This window comes from Athalia rosae, chromosome 8 (assembly GCF_917208135.1).
Source record: "Athalia rosae chromosome 8, iyAthRosa1.1, whole genome shotgun sequence".
Taxonomy (NCBI): domain Eukaryota; kingdom Metazoa; phylum Arthropoda; class Insecta; order Hymenoptera; family Athaliidae; genus Athalia; species Athalia rosae.
In genome coordinates this window covers 1,811-19,104 of record NC_064033.1, presented here as the reverse complement: position 1 = coordinate 19,104, position 17,294 = coordinate 1,811, and the positions used below count along the sequence as shown (strand labels likewise).

The following is a 17,294-nucleotide window of genomic DNA, read 5'->3' as shown; positions in this document are numbered from 1 at the left end:
AATTTTTCACTGTGATGAGCAGAGAAATTGGAATATCTCTGTAGCTTTGAGTTGTGGCTCACTCAATTCGTCGGATTTAAGTTCTTAAGTTCGTAATGTATTAGAATAAGGTATTTTGAAACATTCGAAACGCATCCTGTATTGTGTTAGCAAGATTGCAGTATCTGTGAGACTCTGGTCGTTTATCGATATACGAGTCGATAATGAAGTCTAGTTCCTGAAGTTTTGGCACTTTTACGTGTTGAGGGCTTAGAAACGATGGAAATACTAATCCTCTGTTTAAATTAATTGACTGCTGTACTCTACTGCTTTGAGAAGTCAAAAAATTGTAAATTGTCCTAGTTGTTGTTCAATTATGTGATCAGATTCTTGTTCCCAAGATCAAAATACATACAACTACTGCTCCGTCATCATTGTTTATCATTTTCCCCTCTTCTCCTGAATCTTTTTCAAGTTTCATCTCATTTTGAATGAATTAGTGGACTTCCTCCATGTCCTATAGGTTTTTGATGCCATGTAGCTAGAGTAGCACGACCTTAGATTTGTTTCCAGATGTCGACCGGATATTTTCTATCTTTGCCTTTCTTTCCTGATTTCTTTTCGAATTTGAGTCAATCTTTCAATTGATCCGCCAATTACTGCATTTCCTGGCCTTCCTGGAGGTGTCCTGTGATCCAGAACCGATGGGACGTCATCCTGGATTTATTCCCGATTTTTTCCTATTTTTTTCCGATTTTTGAAAATATGTTTGAATTTTAGCGCCGCTGGTCACGTGGCCGCACTCGCCGATACAGCTAGCGCCATGTGGCGGATTTTTCGTGAACTACTAAAACGAGTTGCGGCCAGCGCCATCTTGCGGAATCACGTCGAACTAAAAAAAGATGGCGCCACCTGCGACTCGACCACGTGGTCAAGAAACGAGTGGGGCCCGTCACGAGGCTAGACGGTTCGGTAGTATACGAAAAATCCGCCACATGGCGCTAGCTGTATCGGCGAGTTTTTAGTTCAACAAAAATCCGCCCATGGCGCTAGTGCGTTCACGTGACCAGACCACGTGACGTCAGAATGGCGGAAAAATTCAAACATAATTGATTATATCGGAAAAAATAGGAAAAATTCGCAAAAAACCAGAAAAAAATCGAGAATTAATGTAGGATGACGTACCTTCGGTTTCGGATCACAGGGAACCTCCAGGAAGGCCAGGAGATGCAGTCATTGACGGATCGATCGAAAAATTGACTAAAAATCGAAAAAAAATCAGAAAATGCAGGAAGAAATAGAAAATATCCGGTCAAAATTTGGAACCAAGTCTAAGGTCGTGTTACTCTGGCTGCAGGGCGTCAAAAACTCACAGGACATGAAGGAAGTCCACTAATTCGTTAAAAATTAGATTAAACTTGAAAAAGATTTAGGAGAAGAGGGAAAAATAATAAATAATGATGACAGAGCAGTAGTTGTATGTACTTTGATCTTGAAAACTAGAATCTGATTACATAACTGAACAACGACTAAGAGCTATCAAGGTATTACAATTTTTTGACTCCTCAAAGCAATAGAGTACAGCAGTCAATCAATTCAAACAGATGATCAGTATTACCATCGTTTCTGGGTTCTCAACACGTGAAAGTGCCAAAACTTCAGGAACTAGACTTCATTATTGACTCGTATATCGATAAAAGACCAGAGTCTCACTGATACTGCAATCTTGCTAACACAATACAGGATGCGTTTCGAATGTTCCAAAATACCTTATTCTAATACATTTCGATCTTAAGAACATAAATCCGACGAATTAAGTGAGCCACGACTCAAAGCTACAGAGATATTTCAATTTCTCTGCTCATTTCAGTGAAAAATTTGCGATTACTCGATTAATTAATCAAGCAAAATATTCTCGCGAGCACAGTCGGATTTCTGGGCTCTAAATCTGAGAAAAAATATCACCTCAAAACTGGCCCTGCTGGTAGGAAAAGCCGACAATCGCCAGAAAACCTTATCTTCCGTTCGAAAATCGTCAATGATCGCCGAAAAACCTTTCCTCTCTTCCAGAAAAAGCAAAAAATCGCCAATGAACCACCCCTTCGGATCGAAAACCGCCAAAAATCGTGAACAAACTACCCTAATACGTCAGGACCCGTCAAAAATCCCCAAAAAATCTCGTCCTTTGTCCGAAAAAGTCGAAAATCGAATTTTTTTTTGGTTCTTTAAGCTTAATCTCACATATAATCAGCTCCGAAATTCAAATTTGAAAGCCAAAATCATCTACTCATGCAATCGATCGAGTAATCATCAATTATTCGCTGTTGGGAGCAGAAAAATTAAGACACATCGATAGGCTTTAGTGGTAGACCCACTTTGATTCGTCGCAATCCGTGCATGAGTCGAAATATTCGAATTTCTCGGTCTACGAGGGAGCCCGAGCTGTGCTGGAGTCAGCGTAGCCAGAAGCGTAGCGCTTTGTTGTGGGTCGTCACCTTCAGGGCTGAGCAGAGGTGACGCCTCAAAACAAACCGCACGCCCGTGGCTACCTGATTCCAGCTGAGCTTGGGCTCCCTCGTAGACCGAGGAATTCGAATATTTCGACGCATGCATGGATTGCCAAAAATCAAAGTGGGTCTACGATTAGAACCGCTCAATATGTCTTATAATTTTTCTGCTCCCAATACCGAATAATTGATGATTACTCGATCGATTGCATGAGTAGATGATTCTGGCTTTCAGATTTGGATTCCTGAGCTGATTTTATGTGAGATAACTCTCGAAGAACCAAAAAAAAAAATTCGATTGCTGAGAAAAACATGAATCATCGTCTTCAATTGGGTTCATCATGCTTGTCTCACGTATTTTGATCTCAGGAATCCGAATCTGGGAGGAAAATTGTACTATCTCTCAAATTGACTGAATTGTCCGCATTTTTGTGCGTTTTTTGGCATCAATTAGAGGATATCTCGGAGGGGAAGAATCGTCGCCTAATTTTGACAACGGATTCGTGTTCCTGAGATCAAAATTCATGAAAAAAAGCGCCATACTTTCAATTCTCAAGAAATCAAAGCTTTTGGCCAAAATCCGAGATTTTTTCTAGAGGTACGCTTTGCGATTTTTTCAAATTTTGACCAAAATTTTCGATCGTCTAAATGGTATCGTATGGCATTCTCTTATATGTATTTCGACCTCAGAAACACGAATTCATTGTACAAATTAAGCTACGATTTTTTTCCATCGAGATATCCTCAAATTTTTACCAAAAAATGCAAAAAAAATGAGGATAACTCAGTTATTTTTGAAGATAGATCAAATTTTCCTCCGGATTCGGATTCCTCAACTCAAATTACATTACGATAGTCTAAAAAATCGATTTTTCATTTTTGACCCCAAAAAGCTGAGAATTGGCGATAACTTGGTCAATTCCAGAGATAGATCCATATCTCTTGCAAATTCGGAGTTCTTAGGGCAAAATACGTGAGAAAAGCATGATTGACCCAATTAAAAAAAAGATTTTTTTTTTTGCTCAAGAATCGAATTTTTTCTTGGTTCTTTAAGTGTAATCTAACATATAATCAGTTGAGAAATCAAAATTTGAAAGCCACAATCATCTACTCATGCAATCGATCGAGTAATCATCAATTATTCGCTGTTCGAAGCAGAATAATTATGAGAAATCGATTGGTTTCAGTCGTAGACCCACTTTGATTCGTCGCAATTCCTGCATAGGCCGAAATATTCGAATTTCTGAATTCACCAGCAAACCCAAGCTCAGCTGAAATCAGGTCGCCACAGGCGCGGGGTTTGTTTCGAGGCGTCACCTCTGCTCAGCCCTGAAGGTGACGACCCACAACAAAGCGCTACGCTGCTGGCTACGCTGACTCCAGCACAGCTGGGGCTCCCTCGTAGACCGAGAAATTCGAATATTTCGACCCATGCACGGATTGCGACGAATCAAAGTGGGTCTACGACTAAAACCAATAGATGTCTTATAATTATTCTGCTTCGAACAGCGAATAATTGATGATGACTCGATCGATTGCATGAGTAAATGATTTTGGCTCCTAAATTTGGATCCCTGAGCTGATTATATATAAGATGAAGCTCAAAAAACCGAAAAAAAATTCGATTTTCGACTTTTTCGGACAAAGGGCGAGGTTTTTTGGGGATTCTTTATTTCGGGGATATGTTATGTTTGAATTTCACCGCTGTTGGTCACGCCTGCGCACTCGCCGATACAGCTAGCGCTAAGTCGCGGAATTTTCGTGAACTACAAAAACTAGTGCCATCTGATGGACTTTTCAAAAACTGATTTCAGCGCAAGTCCACATGGGGTAAGTTACCTACGAACAATTTATCGTCATCGGTCGGCAACTCCGCATAGGGTAAATTACCTACGAACAATTCATCGTCATCGGTCGGTATCAGATCTGATAACTTACTGATCAAAAACTCGTGACACACCCTTGACGTTCCATCGGAGCATGTTCTTTAAATCGAAGTTGAACACAACCCTGATGTTGACGAATACTAATGATGACATGTCATTGAATTTACTCCTTTGTCCAGGTAATTGCATTCTTGGTCTCGACACGGAAAAAACCCAGAGGATCAGAGGCTACAGTCTTCAGGTATTTGCAATTTTCGGGCCTGGACAATAAATCCAAGCAACTGCGAAGTTACGTGTCAGTCTTATTTTAATATGGATACAGCGTCTCAAAGGAAAATGCAGGTTTTTTGGTTCCTGGCTTCTGCAGCATCCGGTAATCTATAAACATTTTAATATTTGTACTTGTTTCAGAAAAATCGTTGGGGTCCTCTGTTCGATTCGCGATGCTGCTCTTTGACAGAACTTCGCACGTGTTGTCCATTTTGTCGCATTTCTGAACGGAAAAATGGAGATCTTTCGACGAGTATCAGGAATTGCTCGGTCCAGTCGACACGCTCGTTTTCCTGAAGCCGTAATATAGGTATCGTCATGTATTTTGAGTTCGAGATTGCACAGCTGCTACTTGATTCAATTTATCCAACGACCGGTCGATCAATAAGCTGATTCTTTGTTGCAGAACGTAGAATTATCAAGATATTTCGATAGTTTCGGGTCGTGGCACAATTGACTCGACAATTTCAAGTCCAATTTATCCAACGACCGGTCGATTAATAAGCTAATTATTCATCAATTATTCGCTGTTGGGAGCACAAAAATTATAAGACATATCGATTATTTTTAGTCGTAGACGCACTGTGATTCGTCGCAATCCATGCATGGGTCGAAATATTCGAATTTATCGGTCTACGAGGGAGCCCGAGCTGTGCTGGAGTCAGCGTAGCCAGCAGGGTAGCACTTTGTTGTGAGACGTCACCTTCAGGGCTGAGCAGAGGTGACGCCTCAAAACAAACCGCGCGCCCGTGGCTACCTGACTCTAGCTAAGCTTGGGTTTGCTGGTGAATTCAGAAATTCGAATATTTCGGCCTATGCATGGATTGCGACGAATCCATGTGGGTCTACGACTAAAACAATCGATGTCTTATAATTATTCTGCTCCGAACAGCGAATAATTGATGATTACTCGATCGATTGCATGAGTAGAATATTTTGGCTTTCAAATTTGGATTTCGGAGCTCATTATATGTGAGATTACTCTTGAAGAACCAAAAAAAAAATTCGATTTTTGAGCAAAAAATTAATCATTGTTTTAATTGGGTTTAATATATATATTTCTGAGGTCAAAATACATAAGAAAAGTGCCATACGATCAATTTTAAAGAATAAAAATTGATTGTATGGCATTTTTTTATGTATTTTGACCTCAGGAACATGGATTCGTTGGCCAAATTGAGCTACGGATTTCTCCCTCCGAGATATCTCAATTTTTCTGCTTCCAAAAGCGAAAAATTTTCGATAACTCGATCAATTTTATAGCTAGATCAATTTGGCTTCCAGATTCGGATTCCTGAGCCAATAAAAATATTAGGAATACCATACATAAGTCAAAAACATGAAGGTTTTATCAAGTTCAAATAATATTTTGAAAAAAGTGTCGCGTCTGACATGGAATGCGCTATAAATCCTGCTAAGAATCATGTATTCGCCATATGGGATAATAATCTACATTCACGCGTGTACGTAACATGAGAATTATATATAGCGCTGCACTGGATTCGAGCTAATTAAATAAATAAATAAATTCATTAATTAATTCAGACTACATTTCAGCAAGACACACGTCGTTGTATGTATAAATTGTACAGGATAGTTTTTGCGCTACATACCTACATGTATTTACGCTTATATGGATGCAAAATAAAATGACAATAAAAATAAAATGATAATAAGTAAAAAAAACTTAACAGCAAACTCGCGGTTTTGATTCTCTAAATAAATTTATATATCTGCTCAGTATACGTGTATCACGTATTCGTTTTATATAATTATACATATACTCATTTATATTACGCCCGACTGATAGGTAGTTGGATTTTGATTCAATTTTTTTACGCGAACTCGTATATAGGCATGTGCGTACGATACATAGAAAACACGTTACATACGGACAGTCGTGTAACCTACCGAGGTACAAGCAACTTGAGCAATATATTATGAGATTGATTCATCGGAATGTCGCTCAAGATGAGATTGGAATTAATGATGGGGGGATATTTTACAAGTGCAAATACGTGTACCCCGATGAAAATAAATCTGTATGCCTGCATAGAATTTTTTCCTCCAACAAACTATTCGGTTAATTCAGTCAATTAATATAACAATTAATCGATGGTTCTGTTCCTTTTTATTCACCGAATTCTGACGGAAAAAAAAAAAAATACAAAGCGATTAAAATAAATATTTCGTACGGTTAAATACGATAAATTACGTAATGGGCATGGCACGTAGTTTTATATAATTTACTCATACATGGTACGTGAAATCTACGTGGAAAATATACCGTGGCTTGTTACAGGTGCAATTTCAATTAGGTACTATAGTATATAATTATTCTATCCGACATACCGAGTTGGATGTATGTAGAGTGACGGTTTGATGCCTTGCATTTTCTTGCGTATATGGTATAATTACAACGTAAATTCACGTCAGTGAAATTATTAGAACACATGTCTACCACCGCGGTGTTACAGTATTTGATATCAAAAGATAAATTATAATATTCGCCCCGTACACGACGATTGATGTCCCAGGTATATCCTGAGAAAGGAAGAAAAAAATATACATATACCAATTGCTCAATAATTACCTAATCAATTAGTTATATACCGGTAAATTGTACACCGTACGAACGTAATTTTATTCATTCACCCATCTATTTTCTAATAAGATAATTAATGTTATCAAAATATCTCCATAACTATGGTTCACGCCGTCCGCTATGTATTCAAATATGATAACTCGCGTGCACGAGTTGCACGAGATCGCGAATCTTTGAATTATCGTACGTATCATATATACATGCTTAGGTATATGGTTGTAGGTATAATAATCGCCACGACTACATAGAGAACTGGTACATACGTACGTATTACATACAAGTATAAAATCGCATGCATCAAGTCAAGGATCGAGGAATGAACGTGCAGGGGGCAATTAAGCGCAAAGTTTCTTAGCCGCATCTTTTGTATACCGCGTTTTACGCACGTACATAGGTATGTAGGTATTTATATATATAATAAGTCTTACGTACATACATACAAATAAAGGTATACGTTCATGGATTCTCTTAGTTACTTTATATAGATTTATAGCGTATACGTATTGAGTTCGGTGAACTCGATCCTCCTGCACAGTAATTGTATACGTTACGTATACCTACATGTATATAACTATGCATTGTCAACCAAATCCACAGGCAGAACCGTGTCCTTATCTTATTTTCATTTATCGTTGTTATTACTGTCGTTCATATTACCCATTTTCCTCAAGATCCTCATAATTTCCTACTTTATACATATTACAAGTAAATTGGACTTACACCGGTACATACGTTGCATTGCTGGCTTAACGGGCGCGAAATATCGCAAAAAATAAATAAATAAATCATATATACATAAAAAAAAAGAAAGCAAAAGAGCGGGCGGAAAAAATTTCTTACTCGGCGCAGCCCCGGGTTGTAGTGTTTCCTTGTCCCTCGTCGATCAGGATGAGTTCTGTGTAACAGGAGAAACGCGTCCTGCGGGTGTCCGTGCCTGCCTCCAGGCATGACTTGCTTGTGCACACGCACTTCCTGCCTAAAAAGAAAAAAACCATGTACGAGTACGTACCTTCGTACGTATATTCTATTTATCTATCTTTCATCGTACGTTTGTATGGGTATTGGTATGTACAAAGAGAGCGATCACATTGGAGTAAAATGACGATACTAAATGGCACCGGAACCATTAAGTCTGGACATCGTGACGTTGGGGACGGAAAGTGTCCCACTTTACACGTTGATATGTTACGAGTTTAGATCAAGGGGACGATGAAACTGTTTTTTTTTCGTTCTTTAGCTTTTTCATTTTAGTGTCAATCAAGTTTTTACTCATTTCATGCGAATGTAAAACTGGGTAGGTACGAATCGCGGTTCGTTATTTCGATATACGGAGAATCGGTTCGTTCATTCCTTCGTTTTATTCTCGATCACACAGAAACTATTCCTGAACCAATCGATATGCCCGTGTTTGCTGCATCTGTAGCTGTATACGTTACCACACGTTCCGTCACCCACGCTCCAATATTTTGAACTATTATACCGGCAATTTGCCAATATTATAATGCTCTCACCTAAGTGTACACAGATAAAAAAATTCCCTGTTTGTGGAATAGAAATAAAACGAAAATATCGATGCGAAAATGTTGTAAGATTAATTGTTATTAATCGAGACTCCTTACGGTGTAAGTAAAAATAACGATAACGCTAATAAAATTTATAATTGATGAGGTATAGCCTTACCGTGTACTGAGGGTAATTCAATTGGTAGAGATACGATGATGATGATGAAGAAGATGAGCCCTGTGTGGTTGGAAAGTCGCACGCCGGCACCTCGATTAATAATATTGAAGATCCTTGCCATGTCGTAATTAAAATACGTTCGGTACCTGTTTAATTAGCCGGTTAAATTGTACCTAGTTATATGCATACGTTCCTCGTTGGCTGCAAGATATGGTATGCAAATTATCCAAAGTAAACCAGTCTTCTTTATTTTTTTGGTCTTCAGTTTGTTTATTTTTATTTGAGGTTCTCCTTCGCATTCATAATTCTCTTCCCCATCTTCTACCTTAAACGAGTTGTGTAGGGATATGAGCTGAGGTGAACAAGGTGTTGCTTTTACAGCAACAGCTGGGTAAGTCGACGTTGGACACGCCACTATAGGCGCCAACATTATTGGCTAATACTTTACCCCGTTAATGCGATGAAAATATTGCGGTGCTTTTGATGTCCTCCGATTTTTTGATTATTTTTCTTTTACTGCTATTATTATTCTTTGAAAACGACACCCTCGGAGAACGCATATTTTGCCTTCCTTTACTGCACTAACGCTCGTATGCAATGAATTTACTTTATTATATTTTTGCATTTGCAAAAAACTTGTGGGATACAAGATTTTGTTTCAAAAATATTATTTTTCTCTCACCCGTAGCGGACAGCGAACTCTCTTCGTTGGGCGAGGTATTAAAAACTTGCGGTTTATGAGAGAAAAAATGGTAATAATAATACTCACAATAATCTGGCTCGATGGTTGTAATTACCTCTCCATCCTCCGGCACCGTGTAGGGATTGGTGAATATGAGTGAATTTCTCCGGATTCGTCAGATAACCCCATCATTTTTGCGATTGATTGGTTTTTTCAATGTCGACGATCTGCGTTCTAAGCTTCGAGATTATTCCATCTAGTATCAAAGCAATACCCATTGAACAATTAGGAATCGTGATAATTAGGATGATTGAACCCAGAATAGATTATAATCGATATCTGATTGTTGAAATATTACCTGAAGCAGTTGCGATCGTTTTTATTGCGTTCGTTCAGCTTTTTACAACACGGTGGAACGCGCGAAAGAGGCGGTTAGGTTCTGAATTCGTTGGTTAGGTAAAAGTTAAACGAGTTCGACTGGAACGCCACCATGCGGCGAGCCCCACCAGCAATGCATGCTGGGAGTCTCGAAGCGTCTCGAAGCTACGACGCCATTAGCTTCCCGAATTTCGAACAGTACGCCTCGTGCTCTTATAACTCCTTACTAATTCAACCATATCGCATAATACCTAATTCTAAAGGTCGCACTAATTAGCTTGAACATTAATTTTAATATTGTGACAAGAATAATCTACTGAATTGAAATATAAAATGGTTTTACCTGAGATATTACATGGCTCTGCCCGGGCCAGACAGGCATGGACAAGTTATGGACAGGTCCTAGACCTGCTGCGAAGTAATCTGCGTCTCTGCAGTTTCTTCGAAGTGCATACTCACAATGCAATATGGAGATCTGGAACTTCTTCTACCCGGATCTTCACCTTTCCTGTCCTACAATCTGGTTCGTTCTAACTTCTCTTTTTTTCTATCTTTCCCCACGTATTTTCGTAGCGAGCAGCGAGCGGGCGCCTTTGTTTCGACTTAGTGCGATTCGATCGCGAACGGTCGAACTAAGGTCGATCATGCGACTATGCCCCTACTTATTACGATTTATTTTCACGTTTAATTTGTTACAACAATAGAATATCTTAGTTTGTTGATGTAATATTTCGAATCAGAGTGCACTATTTCTTGTTTCGGAGAATCGAGTTCCTAATCTTTCAACGGTTTTTCACGAAATTTTCATTTCTCGTAAAGTTGCTGCGTAATAGACGCTTGGTAATTTTGATTCGATTATAATTGCTCGGTATTCGTAATACCGGGCTGTGATTTTATGGCGAAGACGACCTTGTCGCCGTGAGGTTTGTAATCTGAATCAATTTGATTTGGAACTGCAATACTTATTCGTGTATTGGTATTATGCATTACAGAGCCCAGAGCCTGTTGCACTTCGATGGCATACTATACGTATCGGTGCAACTAATCTAACTGGCACGTGCAATACTGCTGAGAACGATTCCGTAGCTACTCAAACCGGATTTCTGTTCACTACATTCGAGCAGAATTGGTGAGCCTCAAATTTTAATAATTCTAGTCACATTCTCCGAATTCTGTGACTCGCACCGCCTGTGTATTAGAAATCCACTTTATCAAAAATATTCAAATTTCGTCTTACAGATAAAAGTTTTTACTACCTACAATAAAGTCTCCTCGTCCGGCTGGTCACCAACCACACGTATAAAGTGAAGAATTTCGGTAAATACAATTTTCTACCACTGTTTTTTCTCTTTGACAGAGTCTTTCTTCTTATTATTCATGTTTTTCTCTTCTTGTCATTTTTAGAGCACTATTTTTCGTGGGAGTATCGAAGGAGCATTGTATCGACCTCTCATCGTACTACATCTTCTACATTCAACCTACTACACAGCTATAGTCATCAGGGAGGCAGAGACATCCGGGTAAAATCCAAGACCCCTGAGCTTGGGAACCAGCTCGGGTCCGGTTTTGGTACCGGCAGCGGTGGGGTAAGTCCCAGCAGTCAGATTTCCTCGATTTCTTTGCCAGCTCACACGATGGTGAACGCTGGCATCGGGATCGTTGTATTTTATAGAATAAGTATGTTCCCCCAATTCGCGTGGCGTGGCGGTACTTTTAGATTTTAAAATCATTTTATTAGCTCAGGTAATCGTAGGTTCGGTTGTCGTTGAGCATAGCGCACTTGCAGTTTGTAGAGTCACAGATATAGAATTTTTTTGGAAAATTATTCAGTTAGTTGATCTATTGGTTATTCAGTTGACAAATAGTTCATACACTATGAACTATTCAAATAAATCATCATCCACCAACCTTATGTAAGCAAGAGTGCGCGGCTCATAGGCAACGGTAAAGACCATCGTTTGATTGACCAACGCGTTTTCTTGCATTTTATAATAATTTTTAGTGATTGATCTCGTTTTCGTCGATCACTAACTAGTAAAAAAAATTAGGCCGTTCGAATGGTGGTCCTTTACCATAGTTTCACTTTCTCGACGAGAATCAGGTATGATCAGCAGCTCCGAGCGATTAAAAAATACGTAATTGATTTTTTGGAGATAAAAAAATTTGTCGATTCAGTTATTCTCAATTCTCATTCATTCAAAGTAATTAACTCCAACTGATTGATATGGAAACATATTTTACAACATCTTCTTTCCTCCCTGATTCTCTTGTTAACTTTAAGTATCCGATTAAGCTTCAAGAAACTACCGCGGACATTGGATTTAGTATAGAAATAATTAGGATATAGATTAAGTGTGAAAATAATTAAGATATAAATTAAGTGTGGAAATAAATAAGATTTAAATTAAGTTTGAAAATAATTAAGGTATTTATAATAAGGTATAAGAATATTCTTGGGCAACGTTTCATCTTCTGAAGTGGAATCCTGATCGAAGAAAAATATTATTTCACTACCTATATTATTTTTTGTTAGCATTAAGAAAAAAAAAAAAAGAATTAGTCATAAGAAACCTTACCCCAAACACACACATTTTTAAGCCCTTAATTAATATGAATTAAATTCATTCTTTTGCTTATACCATTTTCCAATACGATTTCAAATGAAATTATCGAAACATTGTTGTATTTCAATTCATGAGAATCACGTTATTCAAATCATTTCACGATTCTGGAAGTTTAATGAATTTCGGCCGATAAAACCACACACATTTAAAAATTTATAAACTACGGCTTTGGCCGGGGCAATGGAAGCCTATATTATGCACACAAAACACATATATTTATAAGTAATATAAAAAATAACAATAAATAATTAGGAATTAAGTTATTATTAGTTTCAATTCTTAAGTCTGCGCTTATTACCTATAAAGTAAGTAAATTTAGATTAATGAGATCTAGGATGTCTAATCATGCATAAATTTTTCTTCCCTCACACAAATCTATCAGCCCTTTACTTTCTTTGCTCACTGTCAGTATACAAATAGATATGAGATTGATTAAATTCATTGTTCAAAGATTCTAATGACATTCTATCAAAGTACTACAAACTTTGAATGAACTAAAATCAAGTTACTAAAATCATTCAAAGATTCTCAATGTTGATTATAAATTTCGGTTCAGAAAAACACACACCTTTTCAAAATTTACTAAATTCTTTGGCTTTGGCCAGGGCATGGGCAGCCCGCACTATTTCTTTCCACACAACAGGTATGGTGAGTTTTTGAACGAGAGACCACGGCAATGAATGTGATATGTGAGTGAGATTGGTTTGAATGAGATGTATAAACACATGGGAATTTTTTTCCCTTACACACACAGCCCTTAAGCTTTTCTCGTTAAAAATATACAAATTTGAATTATTTCGGCCTAAAAAACACACACCTCTTCAAAATTACGGCTTCGGCCGAGGCATGGGCAGCCTGAACACAATTACACTTTGAAAAGACTTTTTTCTTTAATTTTTTCCATAGAGTCAGTTGTCAAAAGTTTGACAAAGCGAATGTGAATGAAATGGTTCGAAGCGCCGGCGCTGGTGTGATTCGGGGATTTCGTCAGTAAAATCATTTCTTGGATAAATATAGATGAAAGGCAGGTATAGGTAAATTCATGCATCGCGAAGGGGTTCTATTTGGAATGTATGTGCAGTGTGAATGCGAGTATGCAACTCATAGTTTTAACCGTTGGGCGGGGTGTGGGCTGACCAAAGTGGGTAGGCAAGAAATCGGAAGTGCAACTTTTCTTTCCACAGCAATTCCAAGTGATCAATTAACTAGAGATTATCAAATTGCGTTAGCTACTTTTTTGCAATATTTTGCTTGATATTTTTATAATAATTCTTTTCGTGTGGTCTTTTAGGTCTCTTTGCTGAGATCTACTAGATGCTTTTACTTCCAATGGTTCACAAACCCAACCAAACAAATTCAATTAGATTAAGTTTTTTTCTTCCCTGTGATATTTCTGGTCACTTGGAATGGGCAAAATGCGTCCACTTTGCTATCCGTACCAGCCGTGGTGCATGGAAGTGAGGTGGACGTTGAGCTCGAAGACGTCGCGTCGAAGAGGACCACCGACCGCCACGCCACAAATTTTCAAACCTTCCCTATTTCCACTCCCCAATGTTAATTGGAATAGAAGGATGCGATTAAAAATTGCATTTCTTCGATTTCCATTAGCATAATTATTCCAAGTCTGACGCTGCTCGCGCGGGTACATAGCGCGCGGACGAGGAATCGCATGTTATTTGTTTATATATGTTATTTCTTGTATGCCCGATTGGGCCATTCTTAAAACAATAACTAGCGTGACTTGCCATCTTGCAAGGCGCTCTAAAAACTTTGAGAGATTTTTTTTCAGGAATTTGAAGTAAAATAAAAACCCAAGTTTCGTCGCTGCTGCTCGTACGCGCGCGGACTTGGCGCTTAAAAAATGCATTGCAACGCTTTATGCGTTTTAAACCCAGAAACCAAAAAATTGTAAGGAATCAAGTACTATTGCACCTTTTTGTGCGTGCCCAAGCTCAGCTGGAATCAGGTAGCAACGGGCGCGCGGTATGTTGTGGGGCGTGACCTCTGCTCAGCTTCGAAGGTGAGGTCTCACAACAAAACGCTAGCTGCTGGCTACCTGACTCCAGTTTGGCTCCCTTGAAGACCGAGAAATTCGAATATTCCGACCCATGCATGGGTTGCGACGAACCAAAGTGGATCTACGACTAAAACCAATCGATGTCTTACAATTATTCTGCTCCGAACAGCGAATAACTGATGATTACTTGATCGATTGCATGAGTAGATGATTTTGGCTCTCAGATTTGGGATTCTGAGCTAATTATGTGTGAGATTAAGCTCAAAACACCGAGAAAAAATTCGATTTTCGACTTTTTTCGGACAAAGGGTGAGGCTTCTTGGGGACTTTTTATGTTTGAATTTTACCGCTGTTGGTCGCGTCTGCGCACTCACCGATACAGCTAGCGCTGAATGGTGGAATTTTCAGGAACTACAAAAACTAGTGCTATCTGATGGACTTTTCGAGAACTGATTTCAGCGCGAGTCCACATAGGGTAAATTACCTACGAACAATTCATCGTCCTCGGTCGGACCATGAATATCAGTCGGTAAAATCAGCATAGGGTATATTACCTACGAACAATTGATCGTCATCGGTCGGTGATCCAGAACCGATGGGACGTCATCCTGGATCAATATCTTTCTGATTCTTTGCGATTTTTCCCAATTTTCCCTGATTTTTTCAAATATGTTTGAATTTCACCGCTGCTGGTCACGTGGCTGCACTCGCCAATACAGCTAGTGCCAAGTGGCGGACTTTTCGTGAATTACTCAAACGAGTTGCGGCCAGTGCCATCTTTCGGATTTTTCGTGAGATTCAAAAGTGGCGGCCATTTGGGAATAGCGGGGGTCAGAAAAACCCGATTCGGAGCGTAGGGGGTCGTTTTTAGGAGCGAAAAAGCGGTTTTTTAGGTCGAAAGATTTGTTTTTGAGCGTGAGAGGTCAAATACAACGCTGAGAAAGTCGTGTCGAAGCGTGAGGGGGTGGTTTTCTGACGTGGGCAGTGATACCAGAGCGGTGTCGGTCGCAAAATCCCGATTCAGAGCGAAGAGCGTCGTTTTTAAAAGCGAACAAGCGGTTTTTCAGGTCGAAAAATTCGTTTTTGAGCGAAAGAGGTCGATTTGGAGGGTGGAAAAGTCGTTTTTCAGGGTAAAAAGGTGGTTTCCGAACGCGCACGGTCATTCCGAACAGGCCAGGGGTCAAAAAATTCCGATTCGGATCAGAGGAGAGCGTTTTTCGAGCCGGAAAAGTCGTTTTTCGGGTCGAAAAATTCGTTTTCGAGCGGAAAAGGTCGATTTGGAGTGTGGAAAAGTCGTTTTTGGGGGTGAAAGGGTGGTCTTCGAACGCGCGCGGTCATTCCGAACAGGCAGGGGTCGGAAAATTCCGATTCAGATCAAAGGGGAGCGTTTTTCGAGCCGGAAAAGTCGTTTTTCGGGTCGAAAAAGTCGTTTCCGAGCGGGGGTGGTCGATTTGGAGGGTGGAAAAGTCGTTTTCCAGGGTAAAAAGGTGGTTTCCGAACGCGCACGGTCATTCCGAACAGACAGGGGTCGGAAAATTCCGATTCAGAGCGAGGGGGAGCGTTTTTCGAGCCGGAAAAGTCGTTTTTCGGAACGATAAAGTTGTTTCCGAGCGGAAAAGGTCGATTTGTAGGGTGGAAATGTGGTTTTTCAGGGTGAAAGGGAGGTTTCCGAACGCGCGCGATCATTCTAAACAAGCAGGGGTCGGAAAATTCCGATTTAGAGCGAAGGGGAGCGTTTTTCGAGCCGGAAAAGTCGTTTTTCGGGTCGAAAAAGTCGTTTCCGAGCGGAAAAGGTCGATTTGGAGGGTGGAAATGTGGTTTTTGAGGGTGAAAGGGTGGTCTTCGAACGCGCGTGATCATTCCGAACAGGCAGGGTTCGGAAAATTCCGATCTAGAGCGAAGGGGAGCGTTTTTCGAGCCGGAAAAGTCGTTTTTCGGGTCGAAAAAGTCGTTTCCGAGCGGGGGGGGGTCGATTTGGAGGGTGGAAAAGTTGTTTTTGAGGGTGAAAGGGTGGTCTTCGAACGCGCGTGATCATTTCGAACAGGCAGTGGTCGGAAAATTCCGATTCAGAGCAAGGGGGGAGCGTTTTTCGAGCCGGAAAAGTCGTTTTTCGGGTCGAAAAAGTCGTTTCCGAGCGGGGGTGGTCGATTTAGAGGGTGGAAATTTGGTTTTTCAGGGTGAAAGGGTGGTTTTCGAACGCGCACGATCATTCCGAACAGACAGGGGTCGGAAAATTCCGATTCAGAGCGAGGGGGAGCGTTTTTCGAGCCGGAAAAGTCGTTTTTCGGGTCGATAAAGTTGTTTCCGAGCGGAAAAGGTCGATTTGGAGGGTGAAAAAGTCGTTATTCAGGGTGAGAGGGTGGTCTCCGAACGCGCGCGATCATTCTGAACAGGCAGGGGTCGGAAAGGGCGAGGCTTCTTGGGAACTTTTTATGTTTGAATTTCACCGCTGTTGGTCGCGTCTGCGCACTCACCGATACAGCTAGCGCTAAGTGGTGGAATTTTCAGGAACTACAAAAACTAGTGCTATCTGATGGACTTTTCGAGAACTGATTTCAGCGCAAGTCCACATAGGGTAAATTACCTACGAACAATTCCTCGTCATCGGTCGGACCATGAATATCAGTCGGTAAGATCAGCATAGGGTATATTACCTACGAACAATT

At 39.9% G+C, this 17,294-nt stretch overlaps 1 protein-coding gene and 2 long non-coding RNA genes across 8 annotated transcripts in view; 2 read left to right on the top strand and 1 right to left on the bottom strand.

The window, feature by feature from the left end:
• The window catches only part of LOC105684932 (protein GPR107), a 44,384-nt gene extending 33,858 nt beyond the window's left edge, over positions 1-10,526 (bottom strand). Inside the window, exons 1-5 of one of the 6 annotated variants that reach the window (XM_048659804.1) lie at positions 10,331-10,526; positions 9,968-10,244; positions 9,074-9,865; positions 8,928-8,987; positions 8,088-8,223 (exon numbers count right to left, since the gene is read on the bottom strand). In XM_048659804.1, coding sequence (XP_048515761.1) covers positions 8,088-8,195 — 108 coding nt within the window. In that variant the 5' untranslated portion in view covers positions 8,196-8,223; positions 8,928-8,987; positions 9,074-9,865; positions 9,968-10,244; positions 10,331-10,526. Of the gene's footprint in view, positions 1-8,087; positions 8,224-8,927; positions 9,866-9,967; positions 10,245-10,330 lie in introns of all 6 variants that reach the window. The other 5 variants (XM_048659805.1, XM_048659803.1, XM_048659802.1 and 2 more) reach the window with 5 other exon arrangements.
• LOC125502097 lies at positions 3,921-6,171 on the top strand. The gene is made up of 2 exons (XR_007279941.1): positions 3,921-4,952; positions 5,927-6,171. It is a non-coding gene; the product is annotated as an uncharacterized LOC125502097 (long non-coding RNA).
• Positions 10,527-10,720: 194 nt separating the features above from the next.
• On the top strand, positions 10,721-15,162 carry LOC125502096. The gene is made up of 4 exons (XR_007279940.1): positions 10,721-10,910; positions 10,980-11,116; positions 11,227-11,304; positions 11,392-15,162. It is a non-coding gene; the product is annotated as an uncharacterized LOC125502096 (long non-coding RNA).
• The last annotated feature ends 2,132 nt before the right edge of the window (positions 15,163-17,294 follow it).